The sequence below is a fragment of the Falco peregrinus genome, chromosome Z (genome assembly GCF_023634155.1).
Source record: "Falco peregrinus isolate bFalPer1 chromosome Z, bFalPer1.pri, whole genome shotgun sequence".
NCBI lineage: Eukaryota > Metazoa > Chordata > Aves > Falconiformes > Falconidae > Falco > Falco peregrinus.
In genome coordinates this window covers 71,286,183-71,302,287 of record NC_073739.1, presented here as the reverse complement: position 1 = coordinate 71,302,287, position 16,105 = coordinate 71,286,183, and the positions used below count along the sequence as shown (strand labels likewise).

The 16,105-nt window shown below is 38.1% G+C and overlaps 1 protein-coding gene across 1 annotated transcript in view; it reads left to right on the top strand.

Moving 5' to 3' along the window:
• WDR70 (WD repeat domain 70) overlaps positions 1 to 9,626 on the top strand; it is a 136,267-nt gene extending 126,641 nt beyond the window's left edge. Inside the window, exons 16-18 of the mRNA XM_055790511.1 lie at positions 652 to 768; positions 1,130 to 1,292; positions 9,160 to 9,626. Of these exons, the coding sequence (XP_055646486.1) occupies positions 652 to 768; positions 1,130 to 1,292; positions 9,160 to 9,244 (365 nt within the window). The 3' untranslated portion in view covers positions 9,245 to 9,626. The remainder of the gene's footprint in view (positions 1 to 651; positions 769 to 1,129; positions 1,293 to 9,159) is intronic.
• The last annotated feature ends 6,479 nt before the right edge of the window (positions 9,627 to 16,105 follow it).

Sequence of the window (16,105 nt, the reverse complement as noted above, 5' to 3'; positions counted from 1 at the left end):
AAGTTCTTAATAATGGTTGGTTTCTAATTTCTGATGCGCCTAAAAGCCTGAAACAGCTACCTTGGAAAACAGGAGAAGGAAGAAGGAAATAGAAGTTTTAAATCCTGATAATTTGGCCAGATTGTCTCAGTTATGGGTATTATTCCAACATTTATTAATCTCATAATTTAAGAAAGAACATGATTGTAACTTCATGCGCAGAAATGTTACGTTTTGGATCATTGAGGGGATTACATGCCTTGCTGTTTCAGATCCAAAGATGCATCTAGGGTTTTGTCATGCTCGTGGGGTATTAGAAAGCTGTAGAAACATCGAAAGTTCAGAAGAGAGCAACTGATTGGTCGTAATGCTAATGTTAAGAACTGGATGACAGGGGAATAAATTAAATACGCATAAACTGTGCAAACAGTATTTCAGATGAAAGGCTCCTGCCTCAAGGAACCCTGGAAATCTGGCTGCTTTCATCTTTGACAAATTCAGCAGAAAGAAGCTCTCTAAAATACATCTCAGTAAACCACTGTGTGGATACAGAAGAACTGGGGGGCTGCTTCTGCCAGCTTCTCCATTGCAAGGAAGAATCTTTCTAATTAAAACCTTAAATAGAAAATGGAATTTTAAAGATTTCTTTTTCTCCAAACTGTGACCCTTCAGCCCACGCACTGCCAATGTTCCGTGAACCACGACAGCGCAGCACCAGGAAACAGCTGGAGAAGGACAGGCTGGACCCCATGAAGTCTCACAAACCTGAACCTCCAGTAGCAGGGCCAGGTAATCTAGCAATAATCATTTCAGAATGTCATATGCTAAAGGGGCCGCCATTCTTGGGTTCTATAGTTCAGATTTGCATTCAGACTTCTTTGGGTGGCAGCTTATGGGCAGTGTCCAGTGTTGTAAGACATGGGTGTTTGATTGGAGTGCTTGCCTGGAATAAATTAATAATCACAGTTACTTTAAGTTATATAATCAGTAAAACACTTAAGTGAATGCCGCTCTAAATGAGACTCTTCCTATAGTATTAACTTCTTTGTATCAGGTCACCACTGCAGACACAATGCAATTTTTCTCTTGTTTATTTCTTACATATTTTTCTCTAAATTTTTTTTTTTTTTTTTTTTTTTTTTTGCTAAAGGTCGTGGTGGGCGTGTTGGAACTCATGGAGGTACCTTGTCATCATATATAGTCAAGAATATTGCACTGGATAAGACAGATGATAGCAACCCTCGAGAGGCTATTTTACGTCACGCAAAGGAAGCGGAGGAGAATCCATACTGGGTTGCTCCAGCCTATGCTAAGTAAGGAAACAATTAAAAATACAAGTAATATTTTTGGAGGCCAGTGGGAGTTTGGTAAAAACAGAAGACACGCATTCTTAATGGTATACTTTTCATTTTCTGGGTTGCTGCCACAAATAAGTGAACCAAGAATATACAATACTCTTTTTATGAAGATAACAGTTTCCAGGAGGTTAAATTGTTGAAATTTGACATTTCCAATTTTAAAATAGACCTGTCAGTACTAGAAAATTATTTTAAAACTTTCTAAGTTGCTTAGAGTTTAAAATCTTCTCCATATCAATGTCTGAAATGGCAATATACTTCTTAATAAGGTACTCTTCCATTGACAGACTGAGATGGTAAGTTTTCCAATATGCCCTCTAATTCTGACTGATTCTTAGGTTAAACCTTCAAGATATTTACTTGGTGTTATGACAGCGTATTTTAGATGATTTCCCAAATGTCGTAAGTTTTTATTTGAACTTTTCCTACACAAAGATTGGAGTACCTGCTTGAATTAACTTGGCGTTAAAGGTGTAGCAATATCAAAAATAGCACTAATAAAATCTGGTGCTAAAAATTCAAACTAAGGAAGTAAGTGTGCAGTTGTTGTTACATAAATTAAAGAGCCTCTTCAAGATTATGGTAGTAAAATCTTGGTAATCCCACAGATGGTAACTTAATCAGTTTAGATTGCATGTGTGTGTGTGGTATTTGTGTGCATGTGTTACAATGAAAATTGTGCAATATTATTCTAGCATGGTTTCTACCAAAGATATTTTTTCTAAAAATAAGTACAATTTAAACCATTAAATAAATACATTCAGAGTATTACTAAAATAAATACTAAATAAATGCATTTCATACTAATGAACAGAAACTACCACTTCAAAAGTTACTAAAATTTTCATTTTGTTATCTTCATTAGTGTTCTTATATCACACTATGATCTATCTAGTATAAGTACCATTTTCAACATGCATAAAGAAAAGATTTTGAAGAGATGAAATAGTCTGCACAGAACAGCCAGTAATGAACTATTTTTTCATGTTTACAGCCAAGTGTTTTATCTCCTAGGCTGTACATTTGTTAGTACTTTACTGACTGTACTTCTTTATTAGTGCTTAGCTCTTCAGTGAAACAATCGCCACTTCTTTCCAGAAAAACAAAATATATTGAGAATCATAGCTGTTTCTAGTGTTGACACTTCTTTTCTGACTTGACCCATGTGTTCACAAAGGTAACTGAATGGCTGTTCCAAAGCACCTTGGGAATGTCAATGACCCAACCTGCCTTTGGGTGGGTAGTTAAAAGTATGGCATTTGATGTTGTACATCAAACCAATGCATTATACAGTATCACCCTTGGTACCAAAGAAAGAATATTTGAAAGCCTGATTCTGTAGCAGTTGTTGTAATGAATATGCTAAATACTGATTTTAAATGTTTGAGAGTTAATGTTTGCTAGAGATTAACTTTGCCAGAAGTTAACTTTGAATGTGTAGGCACCTGCAGTTCCGTATCTCAGATAAAACCATTCTCAAAAGTAAATACAATCACACATTCCTTCAGGTAGGTAGATACCTCCATATATTTTTGGCTTTGTAACTTCATTGATTGTATATTAAGTTTCATCCCTGACACCTGCAATGTAGTAGACATGAAAGTTTTAAAACATAGCTGTATTACAGAAGGCTTACTGTATCAGGTGGGCAGATCTCATTACAGTTTCTTGTTAAAGATGTAGCTGCAGGCGAAGAAGAGAGCTGGCTGAGAAGTGGGGAGGATGCAAGTCCAGACTGCTATTAACTTACACAACAGATGGTGATACGTATATGGGGGAATTGGACTGCAGCCAACAGCATGCTGCCTTGATGGTTTTGTCAGCTGATAAATCTCATGCCAGTGAAACTGCCGTTATCCTTGCTTTAAAATCTTGACTTGCACTCTATACAAAAAGCATTTTAAAAATTACAATTATTATTAGGTAAGACACTGAAATGCAAAACTTTATTACCGTGTTATTTTCTTAATTTTCAGAAATAGAGTTCTGTATTAACAGCTGCAGACCAGTGGCAGTCATAGGTTTCATTAGCTGCTTGCCTGCACACACAGATAATGTAGAAAGCTGTGTTACTTATATCTGACTTTACAGGGCATGTATGCTTACCCTGTATATAAAGCATCTTACAAATATTCTTACTGATGCATATTTAATAAAATAGACAAATTACAAGTCATTGTTAAAAATTATCATGTAATACTGGATTGTAAGTATGTCCCTGGTGGCCCTGTTAAAATCAGGGGTTTGTAATAGCACGCAGTATACAAACCTAGGGAATCTGGCTGCTTTAGCTATGGCATAAGATACACTGTAAAGTTAGGAAAGCTGATATTCTGATACGTGCTTAAAATTGCATACTGTCTTGAGACCTAAAAAACATACATCCAACACATTTCATTTTTTTGAAGTGTTTATTCTTTTTACTACTTTGTTTCTCTGGTTTCGTTTTCTCCACATTTCTTGTAGTAAATTTTCACTTAAGTATAGTATAAAACTATCCACTTGATACATCCTTGTTTGACAAGGCTTTTGGTTTTGTGTTGTCTAGCAGATGGTTATTCACTTAGAGTTTTTCATTCTCCTTCTTAAGAAAATGTCACAGGAAACTAGTTTTTTAATTTTCTTCAGTGAGTTTAATTAAAGAAATTTAGACTGAGAAGGCTAAGAAACACTGGTGTTTTGGTTGATCAGAGTTTTCATAACTCGGATTGTGATGACTGAGTTAGAGTTTGTTTGGTCCTGTTTCATGCTGATTAGGTCATTCTAGATCAGATAACTGATTTCATGCTTTTTAAATTGTATTTTAACTTCATTAATTCTTATAAGAAATACCTGCAACATGACTTCTGCTGTTAGTCTGTACATTGTATGTGAGAACATTTTCTTTTTGTTGGAGTTAGAGGTACCTAATTTATTCTTGAACCCAAACAGTAATTTGAAAAAAAATTTCAAGTTTGTTATCATTAGCCTGGCCTTTCTGTTCCTCCTAAAAATTGAGCCAGAAAAGGAGGGGGACATATATAAGAAGGAAAAAGATGGGTGAAAAAACAGATGCTGCTGAAAAGCATACTGGGGATGACAAGTGGTACATGCTGAATCAGGAGATGACATATCACAGAAGCCCAATGTGAATAAAGTGTCAAAAAAGATGTGATCAACACGGCAGAAAAGTCATAATGGATGGGGATAAAGAAAAGATCTTCAGATTTTTCAGGAAAAAGCTTGTTAGAGACCTTGGCAAGAGCCATTCCGGTAGAGTGAAAGGAAAAGGAAGGACTTGAAGATTTCAAGTAAAGAACTACAGGAAAGGAACTTTAGGCATCAGTTGTAAATGTTTGAAAATTACATTCTTTTTGAGCTGTTTGTTTTAACACAGCTGTACAGAGGTACTATAACGTCTTGAGACGTCCTTCTGAAGGATCAGCAGGAATTACTAAACATCATAGCTGAGGGCCTAATTGGGCCCAGATGTAGCTCCCTTCTGTACCGTGGAGAAGGTGAGGGTGACATTTCCCTCCCCACCAAGGGAGACCAGAGTTCTTAGAAAATACCTTTCAGTTCAGTGGTGTTGCCCCTGTTTTGCTGCCTTTGTCATGGTGTGTCACAGGCAAAAGGGAATGTCTTGCCGCAGCAACCTCTAGCTGTGCTGTGTTCACTGAACTTTTTCTCGATGGCAGCACCAGTGTCTGAGGTGTTACTCACGGGGTGCCTTGGGTATATTTAGTTGAAGAGACAAGAGTGAACAGAATGTTTTGTAGCAGTGATTTTGTTGGCACTTGTTGGTATACTTAAGCTAAATCTTTTTTGGAAATCGGTAATTTTGAGGTGGAAGCCCCTGAGATTCAGAGAAGGGTCAGGATGGCTGGTGGAGTAAGGAATACAAAGGGGCCTGATGCTGGAAACCTTCACTTTTCAGTCTGAAAGTAGCCTTTATGACATTATTCTGGTTTCTAAGCATGCTTGAAAGTTGTCTTTTTTTTTTTTGTTATTTTGTTTCAGTGCAATATAAACACAAATTTCAAAAGTTACTGCAACATGAGTCACATGCTGTGATATGCAGTTCTCATCTGCAGCTGGGTTAGCTGTAGCAGTATTTTTTTAGCTGCTAGTCTATGAACTTCAGATGTCAATGAGCTGCCTTTATTGGATCCCTGAAAGGTAACTAAGAAAAGCAACCCATAGCAGGAGAGATTATGGTCACTCTAAAGCAGTCTGTATGGTCCCTGGAAATTTTTTTAGGGGTCTGCATATCTGAATACGTTGAAAACCACTGGAGCAGGGAAGCATGCAGTATGAATAAATCATGTTTGTTTTCTCATCTTTGTTTGCAGCCTGTTACTGTAACCCACAACAGGAATGCATTTGTTGAGTGTGTGAGATACTGGTTTCAGCGGACAGTCATGTGGAAACACATGGAGCATAGAATAATTTAGGTAGGAAGGGACCTCTGGAGGTCATCTAGTCCAACCTCCTGCTTAAATCATGTTCACTTAGATCAGGTTGCTCAGGTCCAATCAAGTTCAGGTTGCCCAGCCAAGTTTGCATGTCCTCAAGGATGACAATTCCACAACACCTCTCTGGGCAGCCTGTTCCAGCAGTCTGGTTGGCAGGCATAGTATGTCCTTGCTAAATCCATGTTGGCTGTTCCCTGTCACCTTGTCCCTCATGTGCCTGGAAATGCCTACTGTGGGGATTTGTTCTGTAGCCTTCCCAGGGGCTGAGATTAGGTGGACCATGCTGTAGTTCCTCAAATCTTCCTTTTGCCCTTCGTAAAGAAGATGATGTTTGCCTTTTCTAATCATTGAGAACCTCTGCCAGTCACCATGACCTCTCAAAGATGGTAGAGTGCCCTTGCAATGACATTGGCCAGCTCCCTCAGCACCTTTGGATTCATCCCATCTGATCTTATGGGTTTGCGTATATCCAATAGGCTACGTAGTCCCTGTCTCTGGTGATATATCACTGCCTCCCCAAGACTGCTGGTAGTGTAGAGATCCTCAGAGAACTGAGGGCAGACCTTCTCAGGGAAGACAGAGCCAAAAAAAGCACCAAGTATCTTGACGTTTTCCATATCCGACATTAATGGGTTACCTGCCACATTGGGCACATATTCCTTAGCATTCTTTTGGCTGTCAGTGTAGCTGTAGAAGCCCTTAGCGTTACCTTTCACATTTCTTTCCAGTTCCAACTCCAGCTGAGCTTTGACTTTCGTAACTCCATTCCTGTATGTTCATGTAATGCTTCTGTTCCCCTTGGCTAAGACTGTCCCAGCTTCCTCTGTCTCTGTGCTTCCTTTTTGGGGTTCGGGTTTTACCTCAGTCAGGAGGTCCCTGTACAGCCATCCTAGGCTTCTGCCAGACTTCACTTTCTGTGCACGGGATGGAATGTGCTTTGAGGAGGTTGTCCTCAAAGATCAACCGTCTGTCCTGGGCCCCTTTGGCCACCATGACAGACTCCCATGGAGACTCTCCCAAACAAACTGAAATCAACCCTCGAAGTCAAGGATGATAAAATTGACAAAGCTGATAGAGAAAAGAACACAGATTTCCATATGTATTATTTAGCCTTCAGAAATAAAAACAAAGTAGTAAACCTGTTTTGATTATTTTTGCATAAATATTCATTATGCAGCAAACTCCTACTACAAGCAGCCTCTAGTACAGTTACTAAGCAGAACAATTTGTATTTAAATGATCACTGCTAATAATGCTATGAAAAAACGTTTTCTATGCTTATGCCTTTAAAGTGATCAGGCATATGACTCACCCACCCTAGGTGCCCCAGTTTCTGCTGTGTCGCTTGTAGAGGTGAAACAGTTTACATTTCATCCAAGCTGAGGCTACTGTCATTTTGCGGTAATTTAAAAAAACTACATAGCATATCAGGGCACTGCTAGATTATGCTACAGTTTCTTTTTCTTCTCCCCCGACCCCCAGCTTTACTGGACTCAATAGCATACTTAATAATAGCTGAGGTCTGTAACTTTTCTCTGTGCCACTCCTATCCTGGAAAATACTGAGTTTCTGCTAGCTGTTTCACAGATTAAGGCATTCTTCTTGGTTGGAAGTTCCTAACCAAAACTATGATAGTTGCAGGTTACAGGATCAGAAGTGATAGGTTTACTCTTGGTTAGTTGTGCTTTACTAATGAGCATCTTAATACTGACCTGATGTGATCCTGTATGGCATTTACATACCTTTCGTTTATTGTGATAAAAGATACATTGTTAAAATGAGCTAAATAAACTTCCATCAATGTGTTTTGAAAAAGGAGAATATTCCATACATCCCACCTCTTCAGCAGCTAACAAAATCCAGTATTTTGGCCAATAAAGCCTTCATCCCTGGTGTCTGGCTTTGGATTGAATGTTGATTCTTTTATTTATTTATTTATTTTTGAATTCTTCTTTAGTGGTTGGTTAAGTAGAGTTTGTGTAACTATTTTTTGATGAAATTTTTAAGTTGAAATTTTTTTTCTTAACCTTGGTTCCACTTTCCATGGAGAGCAAAATGACTCCTCTGACTTCAGTAGTGAAAGTCCTTGTCTGGGTACAAGGTCTGCTTAGGTGTAATGAGATGTATAGCCTGTACTCAGGGACCATGTACCAATAGAGCAGGACCGTCTGGGGAACACCTTAGTATACGCCTTACTTCCATGGCATATTTTGAGGATGGAGGAGAAGGCAGGCTGACAGAAAGATTCTGCCTATAAGGGACGTTGTCATTGACTAGTTTTGGTGACTTTAATCTATTTTGTGCCACATATTTAACAAATGGAGAATCCTGCTGTTTTATAGCTGATGGCACGCCATTACTCTTCAAAGTCCGTGACAGCACTGAATTGTGCCTGTTGTGTTAAGTAGGGCAGATGTAATTTTGTTAAGGTGTTTGCATTTTGTAGAGTCTGCCAAATAACAGTTGTTACAATAATAGTGCTTCATGTCCATAGCCTGCCACATTAATGATATGATGACTGCCTTGGTTGTGTTGTACTTTGTCACATCAGTTGTGATGAGAAGTCAAGCACAGCCAGTGTCAGAAGTCTAGTAAGTTCAGCTCTGCAGTGGTTGTGCTGAGAATCAGGTTGGAAAAGGGAACTATGCAGTGATTATAGTGTAAAGCAGGGGAACTGAATGTCCAAACAGTTTATTGAAATGCTACTTGATGCTATGTTCATTTAAAAAGTAATCAATAATTATTTTTATAAAGTTTAAGTGTTATTTAAAATACAAGTAAACAGTGGAGGAATAGATAACCATCAAGCTTGACTGAGGATACACTGTATTCCCATATGAAGATCATTATGGTTTTTATGTTACGGTAGTGCTGGCTAAAGTCTCTGAAGGAGAAGCTGTTTTTTTCATGCATAGGCTAAGTCAGAAACCTGGCTTAGCTATTCTGTTTTCACTTACTGGCTGCTTTCATACCATAGTGTGTCAAAATGGAGGTTTCTTTTTTTTAAAATAATGGAATGAGAAGACCTGTGGCTCCATTTTTCTAGCATTGTATTATATTGATTTGTTCCTCTCTTCTGTCTTAATTTTATTCATGGAATACACAGATAATGATTGCAAGCTGATGAGGAAATATTACTTGCAAAAGATATGTATTTATCATTGGACTTTGCCTAAGAGCTGCAAGTTGCTTCAGCTCTTGCAAGGTTAGTTAGTAGATTTATGTTAAAAATGAAAAACAGGCAAGTCTGGAATGCTCTTTTTTTAAGTATAGAAAGGATGTACTTTGTTTCCATTGCATGTCTAATATAATTTCTGATAAAGAATTGTACTCTGACCATTATTTTGATCTTTTTAAATGTTTTCTAGAACGCAACCAAAAACAGTTTTCGCAGAAGTGGAACCGGAAGATGATGAAACAGACAAGCCAGAGTGGAAAAAACGTAAAATTTGAAAAAAATGGTTTTAAGAAAAATTTTAGAGCATTTGAAACAAAGTGCAGCATTTATTTCTTTATTTTGGGTGGTGAATCAAATTTTGAAAGCAAAAATTATTTCAGTTCACAAAACTTGCTGCAGTGTGAAAAGAGATTGTTGTATTACACTGGATCGTAATCAGACATCAGAATTTTGTAGGAAGGAATGACTTGGGCAAAGCACTCTATGTCAGTATTTAGCTTTGTGATTTAAGTGAAAAATATCTCTTTATAAATAGAACTCTAGTGAATTCATTACATTGCTTTATGTTTTTTTAATTACTGCCACTTTTTCAAATGCTGTGTCATTACAGTGTTCAATGATTTTAAGTATACAAATAAAATAGTACAGTTTCTCAGAGTGCTTTTTTTTTTCCTGGTTATTTTGTAACAAATTGCTCCCTTCGTTACAAGTGTAACAAAGTTCACACTTCTATTTAGATGAATTAATGTGGAATAATCCAGCTTAGTTAATTTGTGTGTTCACACAAGTTCTAATTTAGTTCCTACTTCTGTGTGAATTTTAAAAAACATATTTTCTGTCCTTATTGGAACGATAGATTTCCTTTTAAGTATGTGTAGTATTTCACAGTATTATTTTATACAACTTTCAGTTTTCAGTAATGTGAAATTGGAATGGACAATTGCTTTTCTTGGTTTAATAATAATATCATCTGTATTGCCTAGTTGGTGCAGAATTTTATTCAGGCTTCCTATCCTGATTAGTTTGTATTGTTAAGTGTTAGGATAGAACAAAGCTGTGTATTTATTACTAGTTCTTTGTATCTACTCACTTTTTTGTATGCCTGAATTATGTATATCCTACCTCACACTCTGAAGACTAATACTAACCTTTTAGAAAGTGGTTTCTTAAATTGAGAGGTTTTGTTGTTTAACACAAAATTGCAATTCTGGATGTCATAAAGTGAAGGACAAATCTAAAATTAATGTCCTTTAGAGAAGGAGAAAGGAACCAAAGTTAGTTTTAGGCATTTATATTGTGATTATAATTATAAATAATATGCTAAGTATTGTGATTATAATAAAATACAATATAGCAAGCACTCTGCATTTCCGCTAAGACTAGAGAGTGATAAACATCATAAACAATCAAGCTTTCTTAATTATGAATGGATTCTGAAGGCATATTTTAAGGCTATATTTAGCAAAGCACTTAAGCACCTTCCTAACCTCAAGTGTGTGGTCCTGATAGCAGAGCTTAGATATTTTTTTAAGCGTTTTTCTGCATCACTATTTCGTTTTATGATTTCCCTTTCCAAGCTTATCTACCTTTTTCAGTTACCATTTTTATATACTTTAGGCAAAATCAAGCCTGACTTCGAAAGGTGTAATGGGCATTGGCATAATATTCCCATGATAAAAGATTTCCACTGCTTTCACTCAGTTTAGTCCTTTGATAAGAGTGGAACCTCACTAAATAATCCAAAATTTGTCTTTGCCCCTTGCAAACATATTTTAGTATATACCTACATAGAATAGCAAATCCATGCTTAATTTACAATTGTAGCTAAAATAAGTGGAATGAAGTATTCAATAGCTAGGTGGATGGTAAATGGTGGAGAAAAAGAAGCACTAGATGAAGAGCAGCAGTTGGTAACAAGACCTGCTAAAAGCCTCCCTGAGCGATGCCTCCCTCAGCGAATAAACATTAAATGGCATTGATTCATTAAGGTTATTTTTTGTCTTTTTTTTGTCCAAATGATGACTGCAAAATAAAGTATTTTCAAATAAATTTCTATAAAATCTTGAATACCATTTTAAAAAGATTATGATGTCCTTGGTTTTAGGCTGAATATTAACAGTTTATAATTTCTAATTAATTTTCTTTAAGCTTTAGGAGAGCTTCTCCTTTTATGTTATTTATTCATATCAGCTAGACCTTCTTTCCCAGTTCTTACAGAACCCATTCTTCTAAGTGAACTGCACACAAGGTCTGTTACAATTTCTCTAAGAGTTCATCATTGTTACTTAGTGATTAATTGTCTTGAAGACAATGACTGTTTCAGCAGCCTAGAATTCAAAACAGTACATATTGAAAAGATTTTAAACTAACTTAAATTGTACATATACTTTCTCATGGATGAGTTTGTTTGCATTAGTCCTTACACTGGATTTTCAGGTATGTTCACCAACAACACAAATCATACCACATTTTTAAAAGCAGTTTTTAATTAGAACAGCTCAATGGTAAGGGTTAATCCGGTCAGGAAAGACATATGAACTTGTCTCCAATAAAAACATACAAACATACTCCATGGCTTGACCATGCTTTGGACAGCAAACTCTGGCCCAGCCCTTTGAATTGTCCACAGAAAAATCTTAACATTATCAAATATTTGTTATGAAAGATGGAACTCTACATGCAAACTGGAATTTAGAAATTACACTTTTTGTTAATTTCTTATGAACCTAATTTTCTTTTAAACTTCAGGAAGGACCTAGGTTTTAGTAATTGCCAAGTTGTAATCTTGGTCCTCCATGTGTCAATGTTTAGTGTTAATGTGGCCAGAGTCCAGATGGGCTTTTGTTTCATATTTCTGAAACTAGGTGGGCTACTTCTGTTTGCTTACTTCCTTCTTTCAGAGGTGCTACAAGCGTCACTAGCATTTTGGCATGCACAGTGGCTCCATGGTGCTTTGTCCAAACCTGGATTTTTCTCTCCATGTTCTGTGCAGCTTTTAGATCTTTATTTATGGCAATTTATGGTCTTTTGTCCTTTGTGCTAATGATGAGTTAAGACCAGCTGTCAAGTACTACATGCCTACCCATAGGACCAAAGCCTTTCCTGCCAGGGCGTTGCAGCTCACCAGCTAGTGGTCAGCCTTGTTTTGCATTCCTTGTTTGTGTTGCTGCCATTGGTACAGAGGTCTTAATTTGACTCTCTAGTCCTCTTGTCCTATCCTCATTATTCCTTTGTTCTATCTGATTTCTTAAGTCTTCTGCAACAGGTGAGAGGATTGCTGGGGCTGTCTTTAAGTCCTGGCGCTATTCCTCTGGCTGTTTGCAACTACTTTATGATTAAGTTCCTCTCTGGTCTACTTCCTATGACCTATAATTTACTGAAAATACTTCTGCCTCTGTTTTTTGTGATTGATAGCAAGAATTCTGAATCTGTGCCCAGAAGCCCCCAGTCTTTGGCTTCTTGCTTATAATTATATGCCTAGTTTGATGTTCTTTGTCACGTCTGCATTTTCTCTGTTGAGTTGTAGAAAAATATGTATTACAGGAAGAGAAACCATGAATTCAGAAGCCTCTACTGTTCAGTCTCTGCTGGACCCTGAGGAGTGTTTTGCAGTGCATGGCATTGCTGAGCCAAAGTGCCATCTTCTTGGTTAGATCTTTATCTTTCGTTTCTTTGACCTCTGATGCCTTTGGGGGTGTCCAGCTGTCCAACTTGAGACGTTTGTAGTTTACATGCTCTTTTAATACTGAATCATTGGAATTTTGATGTGGCCTGTTAGTCACAATAGTTTTGCAAAATCCCTCTTCTATTTCCTTGTCATGTTAAATGCCTGTATGGCCTCCTATCCTGGCTCTCAGCAATGGGAAGTTACTGAAGGCTCTACAGTTACTTTCGTTAAAAATCAGCAGGCTTTAACAATCAACTGACTTCTTAGGCTAGGATTTTGTGACGTTCTGTACCCTGTTGTTGATCCCTGAGCTCTTCTCATCTGCTGATCTGTTTCTTGAGTACATGTGAATGAAGAGTTGGATAGTTGGCTAGCAGACATGTCCTTGTGTTTGCCTGTCATTGAAGCATAGACTCATCTTATTGCATCATTTAAAAATCTGCTAGGATTTTTGGCTAATCCCATTTAAACACAATTTGGTATACAATATGCTCTTCATCCATCCTCTGGGACTCCAGCATCTAATTGCTTCATGCAGTCTGGATAGCTCTGAAACACAAGATATTTCTCTGTCTGTAGCACATCATTCTCATTGAAATTTTTTTTGGTTTTCAAAGCTTCCCATCCTACATGCAAGGGTATTGGAGCATGCTGACAGTCTCCGACTTTGGCAGCAGTGTCTTACACTCAGATCAGATTGTGGGAATCTCCATAACCTATGTGTTGCTTGAGTGCTTTGGCAATAGTTTGTGATTTTTTTTTTTAATGGCTGATGATCAGACAGTATGTTCATCTTGTACTCTGAGAGATAACTCAAAAGAAGGCAGATCCAGAAATCATAGCCAGTAAGTCTCTCTTTCTTTTTTATAACCTTAGCTATCACGCAGGGCTGTTGTATGTCAGGGCTAGTACTCAAGATTTTTCTTACTCCTTCAAAGAAGTATTCCTGTTGGCTCTGGCCTTCTTCCTTGCTGTATCATGAAATAGTAGACGCAACAGATGAATACCTGCAGCAGATAAACTGGGTTAGATAGGTCCTTGAGAAGGTATGTCATACATCCTTGACTCAAGTTACAAGTATACCTGAACCAGGTCTGGCATGTATATTGGATCAGCTCTTTAAACACTCCCATGGCAGACACTGCACAATCTCCCTAAACAATCTGTTCCAATGCTTCATTCCTCTTAGCAGTAGAAAATTTTTTGTAATCTTTAAGAAAAACATTCTTGCACCAGTGTAAGCCCACTATTTCCTATCCTGTTCCCAGAAACCTTGCAAGTCAAGTTATGACATTCCCCTTTGCAGCAGCAGTTTATTATGTTTGAATTTTATTATCTCAGTCTCCTCTTATTCTTTCAGTTTTATGGTGTATGTTTTCTGGTATATCATTTATTTGCTTTTCTCTGCCTTGTTCTGATAGTCCACACTTCTTTAAGTATACTGCCCACAATGTATTCAGTGTTTCAGATAAAGCTACATTTTTAGTGCTGCTAAGTAAACAGGGAAAATATTTGCATGTCTCAGTAATCACTTTTTTCTGCGCAGTCTGGCATTACAGGTTTGTATTCAGGTCCTAATCCCCCTCACACACAATCCAGAACATCCACTGCAAAGCTGCTGCCCAGCCAATTTACTGTCTTGTGGTTATGTGTTATTAAGTATTGGATTTTGTCCATTGTACTGAGTTTCATTGCGTCTTCTCAAAATGTATCAACATTTTGTTCAGATTATTTTGAATTTTTTCTTGGCCCCAAAGTGCCTGCAGCTTTTTACAGCTTCTAGTTGTCAGCAGATGTAAAGAATGTATTCTTCGTTCATTCAGCTAAGCCACTATTGAGGTTCATTGTTAGTGGCAAATCCATCAGGTTTCCCATATGTATGGGAGGGGAATGTTTCATACAGTATTAACTTTCTTAAGGCTTCATAAGTTTCTGGTTAATATACTCAGAAATTTTCGGAAAAACAGTTGTCTTTTCCTAGAAATTGCTGGATTCCCTTGATGTCCTTTGATTTCAGGATTTTTTTAAATGGCTCTCTCCCTTTGTGTCCAGCAGGAATTCTTCTGACATTAATAGTGTTAGATGTGGGTAGACCTCAAGACCTCCTTGTGTTCAGCATTTCAATACTCCACATTCTAAACATATTTCCAGCTTGTCCCAGTTAGAAGTTTTGATCCTGGATTGTCACTTTAATTTGCTCTCTACAAAAAATGTTATCTGGTATAATCTGTGAATTAGCAGTAGGGCTAGAGCACACCTATAGGTGAACAAATGGTCTGGTCTGTGCTAGGGTTGAATTACTACGTTCACACCTGCCAAGAGCTGTGGTAGTGCAGTGAGGTCTGTGGTTGCCTTGCTTGTGGTGACTGTGTTGCCTACACATTGACTTCCTGAAACTCCAAGCATGATGAAAGCAGAGATATTTCTTGTTCCACAGCTTTCCTGTTCGCCATCTGCTCTTCCACTGGCCTGGGGAACATTTTACTGAAAGTCAGGATCTTTAGGCATTTTTCTAGCCCATTACTAATGCTTGTCAAGATCCCTGGGACTACACTGCAACTGTTTTGAGAACATAGGAGTGTACGTGACACTTAGCTTGCAGGTGTTAGGTGACAGTGTGCAGGCTTCCATAGTGCTCAAATGCTAAGGAACTTTGAGCTTGTTGGAGATCTTCTCTGAAAGTATCTGTCTTCAGGCACTGCCTGTGCTTTTGCATGCCACTTACCACGCAGTCAGTATCTCTGTTTCTCACATCCTCAGGGGCACTGTTATCACTAGACTGGAAATTATCTCTTGCTGTTTCTCCTTGATTTCTGCCAAGTATGCACCTGACTGTGAAACCTGTGCTTCTGCTCCATACCTGTCCTGTGTTACCTGGCTTGACTCTGTGGATCTGTTGTGCAGCCCAGGAGGCCCTTTAATACCGCGTTGCCATGGTTAGCAATAGCCAAGGTGCTGTATTAAGCTGAGAGGCCACAGGACTTGCCTAGGTTTGGACCTGCCTTGGGCTGCCTGGAGCTTTGAGCTTCTTGAGCTGCTGACAGCCAGGTGACCACTGCTTCAGTCATTTAAGGCTTTGCTTAGCTTTGTACCACGATGAGGAAACTCATCGTTCGTGGCTTTGTAACTGGTAAGTAGTAATTCCATGTGGTGGTTCTGTGTTGAATGAACTCTTGATGACCCTAGAACTCAAATGCGGCGTAGAGGCAGGGTGTGATAGCGGAGGCTTTCAGGGTGTGGGCACAGGGCTGTTTCAGCAGCCATGGGACTAATAGGAACTCTCCAGTGGTAATTACTAGTCATTCAGAGAACACAAGTTTGGGAGCTGGATAAGCTGTGTTTAGGGATAGCAAAGAGGAAAAACAAGTATCTAACAAATACAAAGCAGCCCATATATAGTAAATCTGACCATAACATGGAACTACGGAGCACCGAAGAAAGAGCAAGGGATTAGTATGTCTTGCAAATG